Here is a 19,135-nt window from a genome sequence, read left to right as displayed (position 1 = left end):
CTCAGGCCCTCTTGCCCAATTAAAAGCCATTATTGCAATGCAGTCCACATCGATGACTGCATTACTGACCAGGACATGAATAAACCATGAGCAGTCCACAGGGGAATGGCTTTTTCACAGTGATTAAAGGTGGCTGCATTTCAAAACGTCTGTCAGGCTTGTGTACTGTAAAAGCTTGGTCTCACCCTCTTCTCTTTGCCCTGAGCTCCCTCCCTACCATCACAGGTAGTCAGAGGTTGTACATGAGGAAAGTAAAAGGAGGAAGGCGAACCGTCTACAGTCCACGACTGTCAGAGTGACTGCTGCTTACACTGGCAGGTTAGGGAGTATGTCTCACATCTGATGGCCAGTGATATTGTGTAGCTTCGAATCCCGAGACATCAACAGAAATTTGAGTTGTGCAATTAATAGACATTGATACAGACGACTTTTTGTATAGGGAATCCCAGAAATCTTCTTCAACTCCTGTTTAAGTGAGGAATTTAATTCCAATAATGGAAGTCCTCAGGGATCCTACCTTTATTCTTTTACTGGGAAACGTAGTGAGCAGTGCTTTGAGACCGACACATCTATACGTTTTACCTAGAAATGACTTGGACTTAGAAATGAATAGTGTGGCCCTATAATCACACTGTGGGATACTCTCCAACTGGCCAGAAGTGGTTAAAAACAACCGGACATTAGTGAATCACTGAAGTTTTTGCATGACCATCATAACTGGATCCTCGACTTCCTTATCTGGAAACCAGTCAGTGCGGATTGGTAATAACATTTCCTTCTCACTGACAATCAACACAGGCGCATCTCAAGGATGCGTGCTTAGCCCACTGCTCTACTCTCTCCACACTCATAACTGCATGACTAGGCACAACTCAGATACCATCTATAAGTTCACCGTGACACCACTGTTGTTGGCAGAATCTCAGATGGCGATGAGGAGGCGTACAGGAGTGAGATAGATCGGCTGGTTGAGTGGTGTTGGAACAACAACCTCACACTCAATGGCAGCTAGACCAAGGAATTGATTATGGACTTCAGGAAGGGAAATTCGGGAGAACGCGCACCAGTCCTCACTGAGGGGTCAGCAGTGGAAAGGGTGAGTCGCTTCAAGTTCCTGGGCGTCAACATCTCTGAGGATCTATCTTGGGCCCAACACATTGATGAAATCATGAAGGCATGCCAGCAGCTCTACTTCATTAACAGTTTGAGGAGATTTGGTACGTCACCAAAGACTCTTGCACATTTCTACAGATGTCTGGTGGAGAGCATTCTGACTGGTTGTTTCACTGCCTGGTATGGAGGCGCCAATGCACAGGTTCAAAGGAGGCTACAGAGGGTTGTAGACTCAGCCAGCACCATCACAGGCACAACCCTCACCACCATTGAGGACATCTTCAAGAGGCGGTGCCTCAAGAAGGCAGTGTCCATCATTAAGGACCCTCATCACCTGGGACATGCCTTCTTCACGTTACTACCATCAGGGAGGAGGTACAGGAGCCTGAAGACCCACACTCAACATTTCAGGAACAGCTTCTTCCCCTCCACCATCAGATTTCTGAATGGCCCATGACTACCTCTTTTGCACTATTTTTATAACTTACAGTAATTTTTATGTCTTGCACTGTACTGCTGCTGCAAAACAAATTTCATGACACATCAGTGAAAATAAACCTGATTCTGATAACCAACATTTGCTGTTTTACTCCTGAACTATTTTAGTTAATTGTATTTAAACTCCCCTGCTAGTTGGAGCTGAACTCATGGCCAGGTCAGATCTCTGGACTTCTAGTCAAGTGAGGCAGCCACAACACTATCATGGTCAAGCCCTTGGAATTAGTGAAAGGGGAATTTCTTAACTGACACACAGTTTGCTTTGACACTTCACTTGCACATTCTATTACATCAAAAGCAAAAACAGATTAAATTATAACACATTTTGATCATCTCATGAAGGAAATCCCATTCTAATCTGCGTTCAGAAGCTGATCCACTGAAGCTGTAACACAAGTGACCTATATAACATCTAAGCTCTTGGAATATACAACTCCACTGGATTTTCTTCTGATCCGCACAGTAACCATAACTACTCCAAAAGCCCCTATTTTCTAATCAATTGTCTCTCTTACCTTATTCATTCATGGCATATTTCCCCATGACAGCGTAACAGAATCCCATTTAACTCATCATGTTCTCTCAAAGGACTTTTTAAAATCACCTCACCACCCCCTCCCCAGTTCTTTCCCCACAGACCTCTTTCCCCAATTCCAATTTGCTCTTAAGGTCAGAACTTGCCTCCGCCACCCTTCTTGGGATGCATTATAGCTCATAACAACTTAAAAATAAGATCTATAAACAAAAGGCATATATCTAAAAGAGGAGAGATTGCAGACCCTTTGAGATGCAGAGGAATCTGGGTATCCAAGAGCATACTAACTTTTAGGAATCACGCAGGTACAGCCAGTAATTAGGAAAACTAATAAAATGTTATATTTTCTTGCCCATGAAATTGAATACAAAATTATGGAGGTTATGTTTCAGTTATGTAGGGCATCGGTGAGACCACATCTGGGGTTGTGTATAGCTTTTGGTCTCCTCATTTCTGGAAGTCCGTTAATTAGTTGGAAGGTTTACTGGACTGATACCTGGAATGGGCAGGTTGCCTCATGAGGAAAGAATGCACAGGCTCAGCTTTGTGTCCACTGGAGTTTAGAAGAGTGAGTGGGGACTTTATCGGAACATTTATAGTCCTGAGGGGTCTTGACAGCGTGGATGTGGAGAAGGCGTTTCCTCTTGTGGGACAATCCAGAAATAAGGCTCACTGATTAAAATTGAGGGGTTACCAATTTAAAGCAGAAATAAAGCAAATTTTTCTCTCAAAGGATCATGAGGCCTTGGAACTCTCTTCCACAAAGGGCAGTGGAAGCTGAGACGGAGTATTTTTAAGATAGATATCTGATAAATAAGGAGGTGAAAGGCTACAGACAATAAGCCATGATCTGGTTAAATGACGGAGGAGGTTAAATGGCGGCCCACTCCTGTTCCAATTTGTTTGTACCCTTGGATGCTTTTGACAATCACCTTCAAGCAAGCCAGTGTTTGTTTTCCAATGGGCTACAATCACCTCACCGGACTACAAGCTAAATGGTCCATAACTGGGGATCCACTGCTCCTGAGCTTCTCAACACTCTCCATAAATTCCCTGATGGTTTGGGCCTGCAGCCAATTATCACCCTTTATAATTCCACAGACTTACAAAGTCTACCCAGAATATCAGCACTGACCCAAGCATTACTGAACCATCTGGAACACTGTGTCCTCAATTTATTTTTTTGTTAACTGCTTGCAGTCACTGCTGTTCTATTCAAGCAAACTGACCCTGACTCTCTGCTCCACAGCCATAAATTCCCTAAGGAGTTGGCCTTCCCTTTGATGGCTGTAGACTGCAAACAGTTAATGGAACATGAAAATAATGAGGCCATTTCAGGAGGCTGCTTCTCTTCAATAAAAGTCAGAGGTAGCCACAGGCAATTTTATTTTTGGTTCCACAAATTCTGAAGATTAATGGACATGCTTCAGTTCCATAAACACATCTTCGTTTTCACATGTCAAATTTCCAGTCTAAAGAATGTCTTCATTCAATACCTATGAAAATTCTTCAATTCTGTGTTTTTCTTTCCAAGACTGAAACACACAAGTCTTGAGAAAGTGCCACAAAGGACGCCCTTGAGTTGATCTCATCGCGGAGTTGGGGATGATTAAAGGAGGTGAGAAAGAGACTATTTCCTCTGTTGGGAGTGTCCAGGATAAAAGGGAGCAGAACCTGTTAGACCTGTCTAACAGAGATGGCCATGGGAGACACCCCTTCACCACTGTTAAACCCTCTCCCCCCCAAAAGCAGATCAGGACTGGGGACACAAATGAAAAATTCAAAGTTGAAGTTTAAACGATTTTTGTTCAGCGAGGGTACTGGAAGATAGAGAAATGGAGGTAAGATACAGCTGGCTGATCCAGTTGAAAAAGAACAGCTTATTCCTGTCCTCGAGGTTCTGTTTTTTTGATAAGATTTCTTTATTAGTCACATGTACATCGATACACACAGTGAAATGCATCTTTTACATAGAGTGTTCCGGGGGCAGCCCGCAAGTGTCACCACACTTCCGGCGCCAACATAGCACACCCACAACTTCCTAACCCGTAAGTCTTTGGAACGTGGGAGGAAACCGGAGCACCCGGAGGAAACCCACCCAGACAGTGGGAGAACATACAAACTCCTTACAGACTGCGGCGGGAATTGAACCCAGGTTGCTGGCACTGTAATAGCGTTACACTAACCACTACACTACTGTGCCTGCCCCAGTTTGAATGTTGTCCTTCCTCGAGTTGGCAGATTTCATGTTATTCAATATTGCATTAGTCTAAGTAATCTGTCCTTCCGGATTTCATGGTAAACTACTGTAAGGAGCAGGCTTAGAATTTTTAAGTGGAGACATAAGAGACTGCAGATGTTGGAATCTGGAGCAACAAACAAACTGCTGGAGGAACTCAGCAGGTCAGGCAGCATCTGTGGAGGGAAATGGACAGTTGAATGTTTCAGGTTGAGACCCTTCATCTAGACTGAAAGATAGCAGGGAGATAGCCGGTATAAAGAGGTGAGGGGAAGGGGTGGAGCAAGTGATAGGCGGATCCAGGTGAGGAAGGGTGAGTGGGAATAGCTTATTCTCTCTCATCGCCCCATCAACACCCCTTTGACTATTTACACCACATACCTACATTGGTGGCAATGTACAGTAGCCAATTCACCTACCAGCATGTCTCAGGGACGTGGGAAGAAAACTGAGCACCAATATTTAGCCTTATGCAAGATCTCCAACTGAACCCGTCTCACTCCTCCTAACCTTCTTGACGCTTTCCATAAAAGCCCCAAGGGATTGGACTGGCAGCCAATTATCATACTTAATAATTCCACATTGTTGCTTTTCAAAGTCCAATCATTGACTTGTATTAATTGATCAGTCATTTAGCATTGATCCAAGTGCCACTGAGCCATTTGGATCTCTGCGTCCTCCATTTATTCTATCATTAATTGCTTGTACTCGCTACTGTTCAAGCCAAGCAACCTCAGTGGTTCCCTCTGAGCGTGCAAACTCCACACAGACAGCACTGGAGGTCGGGATTGAACGTGGATCTGTGAAGCTGTGAGGCAGCAGCTTGATCTGTCAGTCTGAAAAGCGAACCCAAGCACGCAACCTACCAGCGCAAACTGCTTGTTGAGCTTCATCTGCTCGGCCAGCACGGTCTCGTTGTGGAAGAGGTGAGGCTGCATGTGGCTCCACATGTGAGGAAACCACCAGAACTCGTTCCTGTGCTTCAGCAGCATGTCATCACCTTCGTCTTCCTCGCTGGCCCCTGCAGGGAAACATTCGACACCTTTAGCAGAGCATCTGAAGAAAGCAGCAAAGCCCATTCCCATCCACCCTGCCTCAAGCCAAACCATTCGAGTCAATGTAGAAAAAAAAGACTTGCATTTCTGTAACGCCTTTACTGTCCCTTTCACCTTGCTTCAACCAAGGAATGTCTTTATACTCACTGTTGCAATGGAGGAAATGCAGCCACCGACCTTTGCACAGGAAGCTCCCGCAAACAACAAAGCGATAACAAACAGATCATCAGGTAGCTTGAGTGAGGGGTAGATATAGGTCAGGACTGTAGGAAGGATCCCTTATTCTTAGAACACAGAACAGTACAGCACAGGAACAGGCCCTTTGGCCCACAATGTCTGTGCCAATCAGGATGCCAAATTAAACTAATCCCTTCTGCCTGCACATGATCCATATCCCTCCATTTCCTGTATGTTCACCTGTCTTTCTAAAAGCCTCTTAAACACTACTATCATATCTGCTTCCAGCCCCACCCCTGGCAGTCCATTCCAGGCATCCACCACTCTTATGAAAAAAAACTTACCCCACACATCCCCTTTAAACTTTCCCCCTCTCACCTTAAACTTATGCCCTCTGGTATTGGATATTTTTACCTTGGGGAGAAAGATTCTGACTATTTACCTTATCTTTACCTCTTATAATTTTTAAGCTCCTATCAGGTCTGCCCTTAGCTTCCGACGCTCCAGAGAAAACAACCCAAGTTTGTCCAACCTCTCCTCATGGTTAATACCTTCTAATCCAGGCAGCAACCTGGTGAACCTCTTCTGCGCCCTTTCCAAAGCCTCCACATCCTTCCTGTAATATAGCAACCAGAACTCCAAGTGTGGCCTAACCAAAGTTTTATATAGCTGCAACACAACTTCCTGACCCTTGCCACTACCAATGAAGGAAGTATGCTGTACACTTTCTTTACACACTCTCTCTACTTGTGTTGCCACTTTCAGGGAGGGATGGACTTGGACCCCAAGATCACCTCTGTGCATCCAGGGTTAAAATTTTATTTTTTACTGTTTTAAATGTTAGTCTAGTTTAAAATAGTGCCACAGGATCGTTAACATCCACCAAGGGATGTGAGAGGAGACAACAGAGTTAAGTGCAGAGGAGGCCGTTTAATCCAAAATACGGCCCTCTGACAGGGTGTCAGATACTTGGCACTGCACTAGGCCGATTGCTTGGGGAATTTAAACATTGATGTACAGAGGTGATCTTGGGGTCCAAGTGGGACTTGAACAAATGACTCGTTGACTGAGACATGAGTGCATTGAAAGAATGTCTGAAAGAACGTAGGCATTAAAGGGATCCTTTCGGTGGCCCTACTGATACAGCAAGCTGAAGAGACAAGAGAAATGTATTGAAAGCTTACTTCAGACACAGTTAGTTGTTACATTCCAGAATGCCCCATCTCAAAGGGTGGTGGAATCATGTTTAGGAGTAACTTTGGGATGGAAAAATTGGGGGACAGGTTGAAGGGGAAAGCCTTTGCAAAGGTGCTGCACAGATATGATCACTGATTGGCTGCTGCCTTCTCTGTAGGGTCTATGCACAAGGACCAGTCAACATTTGGTCAGCCAAGTCACCAGGGCAGTTTTAGGTAGGGAGACTCTGGGAACAAGAATTGGTGTAGAGATGGTAAAAGGAGCTTATCCAAAGGGTGGAAGGAGCAAGAGAGATCAGAAAAACACAACAGACAGATTAATTTAGTGCAATTATAACAGTAAATGCACTCAGGGTGGCCCTTCACCAATATTTGTCCTTTGTCCTGTCCACCACCACACTCTCTGCAATTTAAAATGAACCCATTTTCTCCCTTTTCCAACTCTGACAAATTGCTTCTGCAACTTCTGAAGTGCTGTCTCTTCCCACAGGTGCTGCCTAGCCTGTTGACTGTTCCCAGCAGTTTCTGCTTTCATTTCAGATTTACAGCTTCTGCATTGTTATGATTTTTAAAAAATACTTAAAAGTCAGACCAGAGGACAAATGGGAACTGGGACCAAACCTTTATAAACCTTAAGACACGTCAAAGGTGACTCAACTTGGACTTCTCTGCTGAGGGAGCAAACACTGGCAAGGAACAGACACGGGGTTTCAGAAGGATGTTGCCAAAAGTGGAAAGTAATAATTAAGAGGAGAGACTGGGCTGTTTTCTTTGGAACTAAAGAGGTTGCAGGAGATATACCTCCTGTGTAAAAAATTATGAGAGGCCTAGACAAGTGGAACAGTAGGACCTTGCTCGACCTAACCAGGAGAGATGGGATTAAGTTAATTAGCAGAAGAATCAAAAGAGGCATTGAGAAGAATTTTTCCCCACCTACTGGAGATGTGGACCAAACTGCCTGAAGGAATGGTAAAGTCAGGAACACTCGGATATAACAGGTAACTGGATAAGCACTTGAAGCTCCATAACTTACAAGTTACTGACCAAGAGATGTGATGTGGAATGTTACGTAGAGTAAAACCCGACTAAGAGATTCTCTGGACCATTGCACGTTATTTCTTTGAATATCCCAACACACTTTTAATTTGCTTTTTTTAAGATATTAGGCAGTATTATAATAACTTTCTTGGGAATCAGTTAAGTTTAAAGGGAGTGGGTCCCGGTGGGTGGAAAGGTAGCATGGGAAACGTTAGCTGGTGAGCCAGCTTCTTAACTGACGGGATTTCCGAATAGTTGTAAAGCTGATTATCCAAGTTTTACCGTTTTCGTTCTCTGCCAGCACGGACAAGATGGGCTGAGTGGTCTTCTGCTTTACTACATGCTTCTCTGACCCTGGTATGGAAATAGGTGCAAACCCATCTATGATTGAAGCATCGTGTTCAGTTTTGGTCGCCCTGCTATAGCAAAGCCATTACTGAACTGGAAGGAGTGCAGAAAAGGCTTGCAAGGATGTTGCCAAGACTTGAGGGACTGAGTTATGTGCAAGACAAGAGGCAGGACATCAACTGTCTCAGAGTTCCTCGAGTTATACAGCACGGAAACAGGCCCTTCGGCCTAACCGGTCCATGCTGACCAAGATGCCCATCCAAGCTAGTCCCATTTGCCAGCTTTTGGCCCATAACCTTCTAACCCTTTCCTATCCATGTACCTGTCCGACTGTCTTTTAAAAGTTGCTATTGTACCTGTTTCATCTACTACTTCTGGCAGCTCGTTCCACATAGTTACCACCAAAAGTTGCCCCTCAAGTTCCTATTAAATCTCTCCCCTCTCACCTTAAACCTATGCCCTCTAGTTCTCGATTCCTCAACCCTAAGAAAAAGACTGTGCGCATTCACCCTATCTATGCCCCTCATGATTTTATACACCTCTGTAAGATCACCTCTCAGTCTGCTACGCTCCAAGGAATAAAGTCCTAGCCTGTCCAACCTCTCCCTATAACTCAGTCCCTCAAGTCCTGGCAGCATCCTTGTAAATCTTTTCTGCACTCTTTCCAGTTTAATAGCATCTTTCCTATAACAGGGCGACCAAAACTGAACACAATACTCCAAGTGTAGCCTCACCAGCGTTCTGTACAACCACACCATGACTTCCCAACTTTTATACTCAATGCCCTGACTGATGAAGGCCAGCGTGCCAAAAGACTTCTTCGCCACCCTGTCTACCTGTGACTCCACTTTCAGGGAACCACGTACTTCTACTCCAAGGTCCACCTGTTCTGCAACACTCCCCAAGGCCCTGCCATTCACTCTGAAAGTCCTACCTGGACTTGATTTTCCAAAATGCAACACCTCACTCTTATCCAAATTAAACTCCATTTGCCATTCTTCGGCCCACTTACTCAACTGATCAAGATCCCCATCATTTTTGATAACCTTGTTCATTGTCCACTATACCACCTATGGTATAGTTGCCCAATAAATCACCATACTCGATAATTTAATTCCACTGGGTTTACTAATGGACTAGTTATCTAACACACTGGGGGAAAATTTTAGACTCTAGAAACTCCTGTTGTTCAGGGAGTTGCTTTGATGCAGGATGTTAAATTGCGACAAAAGGATGGGTTACATGGGCTAAATGGTATGTCTCCATTTATCTCTGTGCCCTCACTTGACCTCCTTTCTGTGCTGGTTTCTGACCTTCCCCTGGAAGGCAGAGATTAGGTCTCACCCGGTGGTCGGTGACTGTGTATTTGCAATTTGAAAATTCTTCAGCCCGGTCTGGTTTCTGGCTAATGTACCAAGGAAGAGACTTACTCCAAAAACCCAGATCCAGATCACATTACAAATTATTTCATATAATGAAACCAGTACTAAGCGCAGGCTCAAGGGATTCCATAAAGTGGTTGCTTAATCCAGGTTTATCTGCATTCAGGCCGAGGTCACCACTGAGCCACCTCTCAGCTTTCAGGCAGTTATTCACGTCGTGCCTTTCCAGCTTCAGACTCCTTTTCACCTTCCTACTCTACACTTTCCTTTCAAACTCTAATTCATCTCATATTTCACTTTCCGTCTCTCAGCACTGTTTTAACCTAATCCCCACATTGCTTCCACCAGGCTCTCCAACACTCCTCCCACATCCAAGATGTTGAACAGCTTTGTTCTAATATAGCTCCTACAATGTTATGTCATGGAGCAGCACAAACACTTCGCAGGTCAAACCAAAAATGACACCAAGCTTCGTGAAGTACATGGAGATGTGACCAAAAGGTTTGTCCAAGAGAGATGGAGTTTCTTCAAGCTCAGGGGCGAGAGCGCACGAGATAAATCTGTTGTCCGGGCAGTCTCGTCCTGAACACACAGCACAAACCCACTCCCCAACACCTTAGACCAGCAATGTGTAATGGTGGTCGGTACACTGTGGCAGGTAAAGCACTGACCCCACCCAGCCCAAACACTTACTGCGTCTTTCCTCACCCCAAACCCAACCCATCGACTCCCATTGGACATGAGGCTCCAGGCCAGAATCTTACCTATTCTGGAAAGAGAAGAGGAGCAAGGCAACAGTTTGATGAACGAATAGCGCCCTTGTGACACCATGTGGAGTCAGTGTGTCAGGTGTCACCCTGGCTGAGTTGGTAGCACCCCTAACCATCAGTCAGAAGACGGTTGATTTAATACACCAGAAACTCAAGCACAAAAACCTGGGCTTGTCTAGCGCAGTGCTGAGGGAGTGCTGCACTGTTGGAGGTGCCAGTGTTCAGATGAAATGTTAAACCAAAACCCTGACTTAACACCACACGAGTGCATCTGCCCATTGGCATTTTGCTGACTGCAAGAACTTGCTCTGCTCAGATTACAAGAGTTATACTTCAGATGTACTTTGCCGGCTGTGACATACTTTACGATGCTCTGGAAGGAATCACTTACCTACTTATTATGACACAGAAGCAAGCAGAACAATCCAATCAGTCCCATTCTTACTTTCTTGTAACCCTGCAACTTGTCCTCTCTCACATACCCATTAACTCTTCACCACCTATCTGCACCAGGGAGCAGTTGACAGCAGTTAATCAACCCACACATCCTTGGGATGTGGGAGAAAACCAGAGCACCCAAAGAAAACTCACACAGTCACAGACAGAATGTGTGAACTCCACACAGACTGCACCCAAGGTCAGGATCAAGCCCAGGTCACGGGGCAGTGAGAAGCAGCACCAACTGCTCTATCACCATGTCAATGTGAAAGGTGCTACAGAAATGGAAGGTTTTTTTCTTTCGAAGTCAGCGCCACAGAAGTTACTGGAAGATCCCACAGTTGTTCCTGCACATTTTTACACTTCAGCTCACCCAGCACTGTACAATCTCAGTCTCGCTCTCCACAGCTCTGTGGAATATCTGCTCAGATTTCTAACAAATCTCTTCAAGGACCAATTTGGGATATTTTTTCCATTCAAAAGAACCAAAGCCCATATTAAGTGCTAAGCTCCATCACTGAATAGCATATGGTATAGCTATTGCCTTGGTAAATATTCCTTAGGTAGATGAGAGAGGACTTAACTTTCTATAAGTGCACAGGCCAGATGTGGCAACACAAACCCCACCCTACTGTGTCTGGCAGTAAACGTACTGAAGAACCATCACCTCTGCACTGGAAGGTAACCTCCATATTTTCCATATTTCCTACTCCCCTACAGCAAGAACATCTGGTAGTCAAATTATCAACAAATTCCTGGTTGTAGAAACTTCAGCCTCCTCTTCAATTCGTAGTTAAGTCCTGAACTAATTAAGAGTGCGTCCGTAACGATACAACATACAAAGAAAGTCACTGAAACAAGCCAAGGTGTAGGCTGTACAATGGCCACAGCTCATGTCCAAGACCACTGACTTACATTTACAAAGTTAGATCATATTTTCATTACACGAGGTTCCAAGTCTCTGGAGCTTCTCGCTCAGCCTTATTCAATGAATGTTACTGTGACCAACAGAGGATCACATTTCATATAAAGCTACAATTAATAAAATGCATTCGCCAGCAGAAACCTCAGTGGGAAATTAGTCGACGTTTTGGATCGAGACCCTGTCCTGATGAAGGGTCTTGACCTGAAACCTCGACTGTTTATTTCCTTTCCTGATGCTGCCTGACCTGCTGAGTTCCTCCAGCACTGTGTGTGTTGCTCCAGATTCCAGCATCTGCAGAATCTCTTGTGTCTCTGAGTGGGAAATTAGTCTTTGGATTGGAGGGGCTGAGGTGTGTAACAAGAATTGGCTGGAGCAAATTGGGAAGGTAAAACAAAAATTGGGTTTGTGGAAATGGCGTTCTCTGTCAATAACTGGGAAGAACTTGGTCATCAGGTGAGATGTTCTCTCAGGGCTGCTGTAATTGGTACAAGTGAGGCCTGTTCCTCACTCCTCTGCCTCGGTAATCACCCGGAACATCTTCCAGTTTATCTGGGTGTCCAAGAAGGAGCAAGTCCAATGGGTCACATTGCACAAGGCCCCAGAGAATGGGGGCAAAAGTGTATCTAACGTTACCCTCATCCTGATGACCACCTTCATGTGTGGCTGCATCAGGTGGTGTATGGATCCAAAGTATGCGGGCACCAAGTGTCACTACGTGCCGAGGATCTACCTGTCCCTGGTGTTGCGGAGGATGGGCTTGGCCCCTCTACCACCTAACGCCCCAGTCAGCTGTACGTTGCCGCACTACCTGTTTTTTGTGGAAGAGTTCTTCCAAGTAAACACCTTTGACCACAAGTCCATCAGGGAGTGGTCAGCTGGAATGTACTGCAGACACTGAAGGATAGGGACACTATGGATTCTGTGGGTTTGTTCCCCGAGCAAATGATCCAAACCATCTGGCGAAACGCCTCATTGCCAAATCTGACCAATGAGCACCAAGACCTCGCTTGGCTGGCGGTGAAAGGTGCCCTCCCAGTCAGAGCTTTCCTCTACAAACAAAATATCACCCCCAGTGTATGTTGCCCTCGGGACGGGTGCGGTAGGGAGGAGAGTCACCCACCACTTTGCAGACTGTGGATTTGCTCAGAGGGTGTGGAGACAGACACGAGGGTCCGTGTCCCAGTTCATCCTCAGCAGCTGCAGGACAGAGGATTCTCTGATCTCCGGGCTGTTCCCGGGGACACACACAGAGACAGACATCAAGTGTCGCTGGAAGGTCATCAACTTGATGAAGGACACCCTTTGGTCTGCCCGAAACTTGTTCGTCTTCCAGCACAGCGAGATGTCCGTAAGGGAATGCTGCCCACTGGCACAGTCCCGGCTGCAGGAGTCCATGCTGAGGGACACACTGAAGCTCGGTGCAGCCAACGCAAAGGTTCTGTGGGGAAGGCTCTCGAACAATGAATAAAGGGTGCATCATCACCCCAGGGCACGTAAAAGTTTTTTTGCACTGTTTTTTCCTTTGTACATATTATATTATGAGTAAAGTTTATTTTTGAAATAAAATATAAAAAAAAATCAGTGACAAATCGTCATGGAAATTCTGGAGCCACATTCAAGCCACTTGCTCTCAGCTCCAGATTTTGGTCTATTTACATCAATGGAAATGAATCTCGGGGATGTGACACTGACCACTGATGAACAATGACAGATGTGTCCCTAATGTTTTTAAACGGTACTGCTGGATATATGGTTTTAATTGGACCTAAATGCCCAGGTTCCACTGCTTGTGAAATACTTTGAACACTCAAGGCAATTCTCCAACTGCATTCCTTAACAAGCACATTTGTACTACTAAGAAAGCAATGGGATTTTCCCTGGATTTAGTAATAAACAGTGCCTGTTCATCAGCTCTTGTTTCCAGGGAAGTCACATACATGTATTGCACCCTATTTTTCATCTCCCCCTCACAAATTTCCCCTTCTATCATAATTTATAGGGGAGCATTTCTTAAAAATAACAAGATCTTCCATTTTAACATTTTAAATCAAAAGATCAAACAATTGGGTAAAAGAACAGCAACATAAAAAAATCTGAGAAATCATTTAAGTATTGAATGGTAGCATTTAAGGGTGGTAGCCTGGCCAGTATTTTTGCTTTGATTCCCAATTCCCCACAAGAAGGTGGCGAGAGCCAGTTTCATGAGCTGCTGCAACCCTCGTGTTGAATATCTTCTCGGTGTAGATGGTCAGCACGCCCCAGGATTTAGACTCGATGATGGAGGAGGGAACTGGCAGCTCGTGTTCCCATGCACCTGCTGTCTTTGTCCTGAAGGATGCCAAACCCAATTTCTAAGCATCCACTCCATTCACCTGGAAACCGTCATCCCGCAAGAGACAGGCAGATGAGTGGTAATGTTGTTTCTGGGAGCTTGCTGTGTGCCAATTGTTCCTCCACCACCACAATGACTTGGAACAGTGCTTCCCTCGGACACACAAGAATCCAACAAATCAAGATCCTTTTTCCATTGTCCTGTGGTGAGGGTGGGCAGGAGATCTACAACTGACCTGGTAGTGCTCTTTACAATTCTGAATCGGGTTGATAGGGTGCAAGAGATATTTCTTTTTCTGGTGACGTCCAAAGCCTAGGATGCCACAAGTGTTCAACAGTTGCTTACAAATCCAATAAGGAATTCAGGTCAATGTCATTGACTTAAAGCTGGAGGGTTTACTTTATTAATTCTGGCTCTGTGGTACTAATTACAGCACGAGCTGCCACAGAAAGTAGTTGAGGAGGGTATAATAATGACATTTCAAATACATTTGGATAAGTACATGGATAGGAAAAGTTTAGAGGGAATACATTCCAAACACGGGCAAATGAAACTAGCTTGGATGGGCATCTTGGTCGGCATGGATGAGTTGGGCCGAAGGGCCTGTTTCTGTGCTGTATTACTCTGTGACTCTTTATACATCCAGAGTTACCTCAGTTAGTCAAAGCTCCAGTCTTTGAAGCAGATCTACTGGTTGCATGCGGAAACCCAGACAGTAGTGAACACATTACCAAAGGCACACACAAAATGAAGGTGAACAATTGTGTTGGATTAAAAAAAAGAGGAAAATGTGTTCATAGGATGAGATTGGTGTGGAATATTTGTGCTGCAAGTTCTATGAAATTCTATGTCCTGGACCCCTCTTACACATCCCACCCAGTATGACCCATCAAGAATACTCCGTGCCATACTCCTTCACTGCCACATCATACCGACTGTTTACACTCTAAGATGACCAATTCCTTCAATGGAATGAACAGCTGAACCATATGTCATGACCCACACCCTCTCTACCTCACCCACAACAGCTGGAATATAAATGAAGCCATTCCACTGTGAATAACTGCATCGCAATCAAAACAAAGTACAATTTACAGAGGACCACGCATTGTGGGAGATCGGTGCTATCGTTCGATCTCCACAGTAAACCCATAAAACACACCACCACCTGCACAGATCAAGCCAAGAGGGCAACGGCAACCTCAGCAATGTTGATTCAACATCCTTGTTTTTTGTTAGAAAGTGTCATTTACAAGCTAACCATCATCACTTTAACTTGACCACATTAACCTGCAGAGTTGTGTGTCCCAGGATAATGGCTCGACCATTTGGGAGTAAGATGAGAAAACAATCTTTTCAGCCTAGGTTTATCGTAACAGATTTTATCCTTGGCTCTCTGGGGTATGGGGTTTCAAGAATATTCAGCCGATAAGTATATTTGAGACCAAGATGGGCAGATTCTAGCACAGTGGTGGAATCCAGAGACCTGGAGATTAGTGCCACTGTCTCTTTATCCAACACACTCTGATTACAACACAATTCCCAGTAGTAACAGGCTGACATCCACAAAATAAAATGATCAGCTTTTCTTCCAAATCTGTTACACCATGGAAAAACACAGACTTTGCCTTGCGATCATCAGAACTGGAGAATCAAAACAGTGCACAAGGCTGCCTTGGATTACTATTTAATCACTTAAAAAGCCACATGAAAACAGTAACATTTTCACCATCTGTCAGTCCCACTTCCTCGTCATTATCCCACATTCTTCCCTGGCTTTCCCACTGGCTTCTCTCTAGTCCCTCACCTCCAGAACGGCCTTCTGCAGATCCACCCTCCGCATTAAACACAAGAAGTCCCCAACGACCTTTTTGCTTGGCTCTCACCATCAGTGCCTGCTGTTTATATCATTTAAGATTAAGTGTCAATTCAGTGACAATTACTCAGTAAAGTACTGTCATAACCAGCTTTATTTACAGGAATCCAGAGACCTCGTGTTAAAATCACTCAAGTTAAAGGCTTGCAGATTTTTTTGTTGACAGCGATGTCCAGCTTCTCCTTCACCCAGGACCACACAACACTCATTCTGCTCACGGTAACCTTTGCAATGGAGAATCTGGCGATAGAACATCTGTGGCCGCAAACAGGACTCCCGGTTGGTGTGCTGCCTCCCGGGTGCAAGGGTCAGGGATATCTCGGAGTCGCTGCAGGGCATTCTGGAAGGGGAGGGTGAACAGCCAGTTGTCATGGTGCATGTAGGTACCAACGATAGAGGAAAAAAGCGGGATGGGGTTCTACAAACCAAATTTAAGGAGCTAGAAGATAGATTAAACAGTAGGACCTCAAAAGGTAATAATCTCAGGATTACTACCTGTGCCACGTGCTGGTCAGAGTAGGAATAGCAGCACAGTTAGGATGAACATGCGGCTTGAGCAGTGGTGCAGGAGGGAGGGTTTCGCATTCCTGGGACATTGGAACCTGTTCTGGGGGAGTACAAACCAGACCTGGACAGGACTGGGATCAATGTCCTAGGGGGATTGTTTGCTAGTGCTGTTGGGGAGGGTTTAAACTAATATGGCAGGGGGATGGGAATCCATGCAGAAAGACAGAGAGAAGCAAAGCAGAGACCAGAGCAAAAGTTAGATAAAAGTAAGAGCAGAGTACAGAAAAGTCAAATGCAAAGGACACAAAGGTTACTGGATTCTAAAAGCACAATAAGTGTAAGGGCACTTTATCTGAATGTCCGTAGTACTTGAAACAAGGTCAGTGAACTTGTGGCACAAATCAGTACAAAGGGGTATGATTTAGTGGCCATTACAGAAACGTGGCTGCAGGGGTAGAGATGAGTGGGAATTAAATATCCAAGGGTATCAGGTAATACGGAAGGATAGGCAGGAAGGTAAGGGAGGTGGGGTAGCGCTCTTAATTAAGGATGAGATCATAGGCGATAGTGAGAGACGATAGAAGATCTAGGGAGCAGAATGTTGAGTCCATCTGGGTAGAGAGTAGGAATAGTAAAAGGGGGGGGAGGGGGTGAAAATCACTGGTGGGAGTTGTCTATAGGCCACCGAATAATAACATTACAGTGGCAGTCAATAAACCAGAAAATATTTGATGCATGTAAGAATGGAACGGCAGTGCTCAAGGGGGACTTTAACGCGTATAGATTAGGCGAATCAAGTATGTCTTGAGGAGGACTTCATAGAATGCATCTGTGATAGCTTTCTTGAACAGCATGTTACTGAACCTACAGGGAAAATGCTACCTTAGATCTGGTCCTGTGCAATGAGACAGGTAAGTTAATGATCTTGTAGTTAGGGATCCCCTTGGAAAGAGTGATTACAGTATGATTGAATTTCTCATATAAATGGAGGGTGCAGCAGTTTGACCTAAAACCAGCGTATTATGCCTAAACAAGGGAGACTACAACGGGATGAGGGAGGAGTTGGCGAGCGTAGACTGGGAACACAGGCTATATGGTGGGACAGTTGAGGAAAAGTGGAAGACTTAAAATTTTTCCACGGTGCTCAAAAGTATATTCCAGTTAAAAGCAAGAACAGTACAGGTGGGGAGAGCCAGCCTTGGACAACTAAGAAAATAAAAGGCGGCATCAAACTAGAAGCTCATGCAAAGTCACCAAGAGTAGTGGGAAATTGCAAGATTGGGAAAACTTTAAAAAGCAACAAAGAACCATTAAGCAAGCAATAAGGAAAGGGAAGATAGATTATGAAGGTAAACTAGCACAAAATATAAAAAGAGATGGTAAAGAGTTTCTAATTATATAAAACGGAAGAGGGTGGCTAAGGTGAACGTAGGTCCCTTCGAAATGAGAAGGGGGAGTTAACATTGGGTAATGTAGAAATAGCCGAGGCCTTGAACGACTATTTTGTGTTGGTCTTCACAGTGGAGGACACGTCTAACATGCCAAAGAGAGATGTTATGAATGCGATGGGAGGTGAGGACCTCGATACAATTGCTATCACTAAAGAGGTAGTGATGAGCAAACTAGTGGGCCTAAAGGTGGACAAGTCCCCTGGTCCTGATGGGATGCATCCCAGGGTACTGAAAGAAAGAGGCATTTGTGATTATTTACCAAAATTCTCTGGACTCTGGACAGGTCCCAGCAGATTGGAAGACAGCGGATGTCACACCACTGTTTAAAAATGGATGTAGGCAAAAGGCAGGTCACTATAGGCCAGTTAGCTTAACGTCTGTAGTCGGGAAAATGTTTGAAGCTATCATTAAGGAAGAAATAGCAAGACATCTGGATAGAAGTGGTTCCATCAGGCAGACACAGCATGGATTCAGGAAGGGCAGGTCCTGTTTGACAAACTTACTGGAGTTCTCTGAGGATATAATGAGCGCAGTGGATAGAGGGGAACAGGTAGATGTTGGATCTTCATTCCTGAAGAAGGGTCCTGACCTGAAACATTGACCACCTGTTTTTCTCCACAGATGCTGCCTGGCCTGCTCAGTTCCTCCAGCATCATAGTGTTTTTCATCTGGATGTTGTATACATGAATTTCCAGGTGCTGATAAGGTGCCACATTAAAGACTTATCCATAAGATAAGGATGCATGGAGTTGGGGCAAGGTATTAGCATGGATGGAGGATTGGTTAACCAATAGAAGGCATAGAGCTGGGATAAATGGTTTCTCTGGTTGGCAATCAGTGGTGAGCGGGTGCTGCAGGGGTCGGTGCTGGGCCTGGAACTGTTTATGATATACATTAATGATTTGGAAGAGGGGACTCAGTTTCTAAGATTGCTGATAACAATAAATTGAGTGGAAAAGCAAATTGTGCAGAGGATGCGGAGAGTCTGCTGAGAGATGTAGATAGGTTAAGTGAGTGGGCAAGGGTCTGGCAGATACAGTACAATGTTGGTAATTGCGAGGTCATCCACTTTGGAAGGAAAAATAGAAGATCAGATTATTATTTAAATGGTGCAAGATTGCAGCATGCTGTTGTGCAGAGGGACTTGGGAGTGCTTGTGCATGAATCGCAAAAGGTTGGTTTGCAGGTGCAACAACTTATCCAGAAGGCAAATGGGACGTTGGCCTTTATTGCTAGAGGGATTGAATTTAAGAGC

At 44.8% G+C, this 19,135-nt stretch overlaps 1 protein-coding gene across 8 annotated transcripts in view; it reads right to left on the bottom strand.

The window, feature by feature from the left end:
• Positions 1-19,135, bottom strand: part of ndst2a (N-deacetylase/N-sulfotransferase (heparan glucosaminyl) 2a) — a 432,751-nt gene that overhangs the window by 49,952 nt on the left and 363,664 nt on the right. For all 8 annotated transcript variants that reach the window (XR_007958434.1, XR_007958433.1, XM_052041762.1 and 5 more), the window contains one exon: positions 5,252-5,406. Coding sequence is in view for 6 of the 8 variants with exons in the window: in XM_052041762.1 (XP_051897722.1) it covers positions 5,252-5,406 (155 nt within the window). In the remaining 2 variants the exon portion in view is untranslated. The remainder of the gene's footprint in view (positions 1-5,251; positions 5,407-19,135) is intronic.

This window comes from Pristis pectinata, chromosome 30 (assembly GCF_009764475.1).
Source record: "Pristis pectinata isolate sPriPec2 chromosome 30, sPriPec2.1.pri, whole genome shotgun sequence".
Lineage (NCBI taxonomy): Eukaryota > Metazoa > Chordata > Chondrichthyes > Rhinopristiformes > Pristidae > Pristis > Pristis pectinata.
The sequence above is the reverse complement of the archived record's forward strand: the minus strand, read 5'-3'. Positions and strand labels throughout refer to the sequence as shown.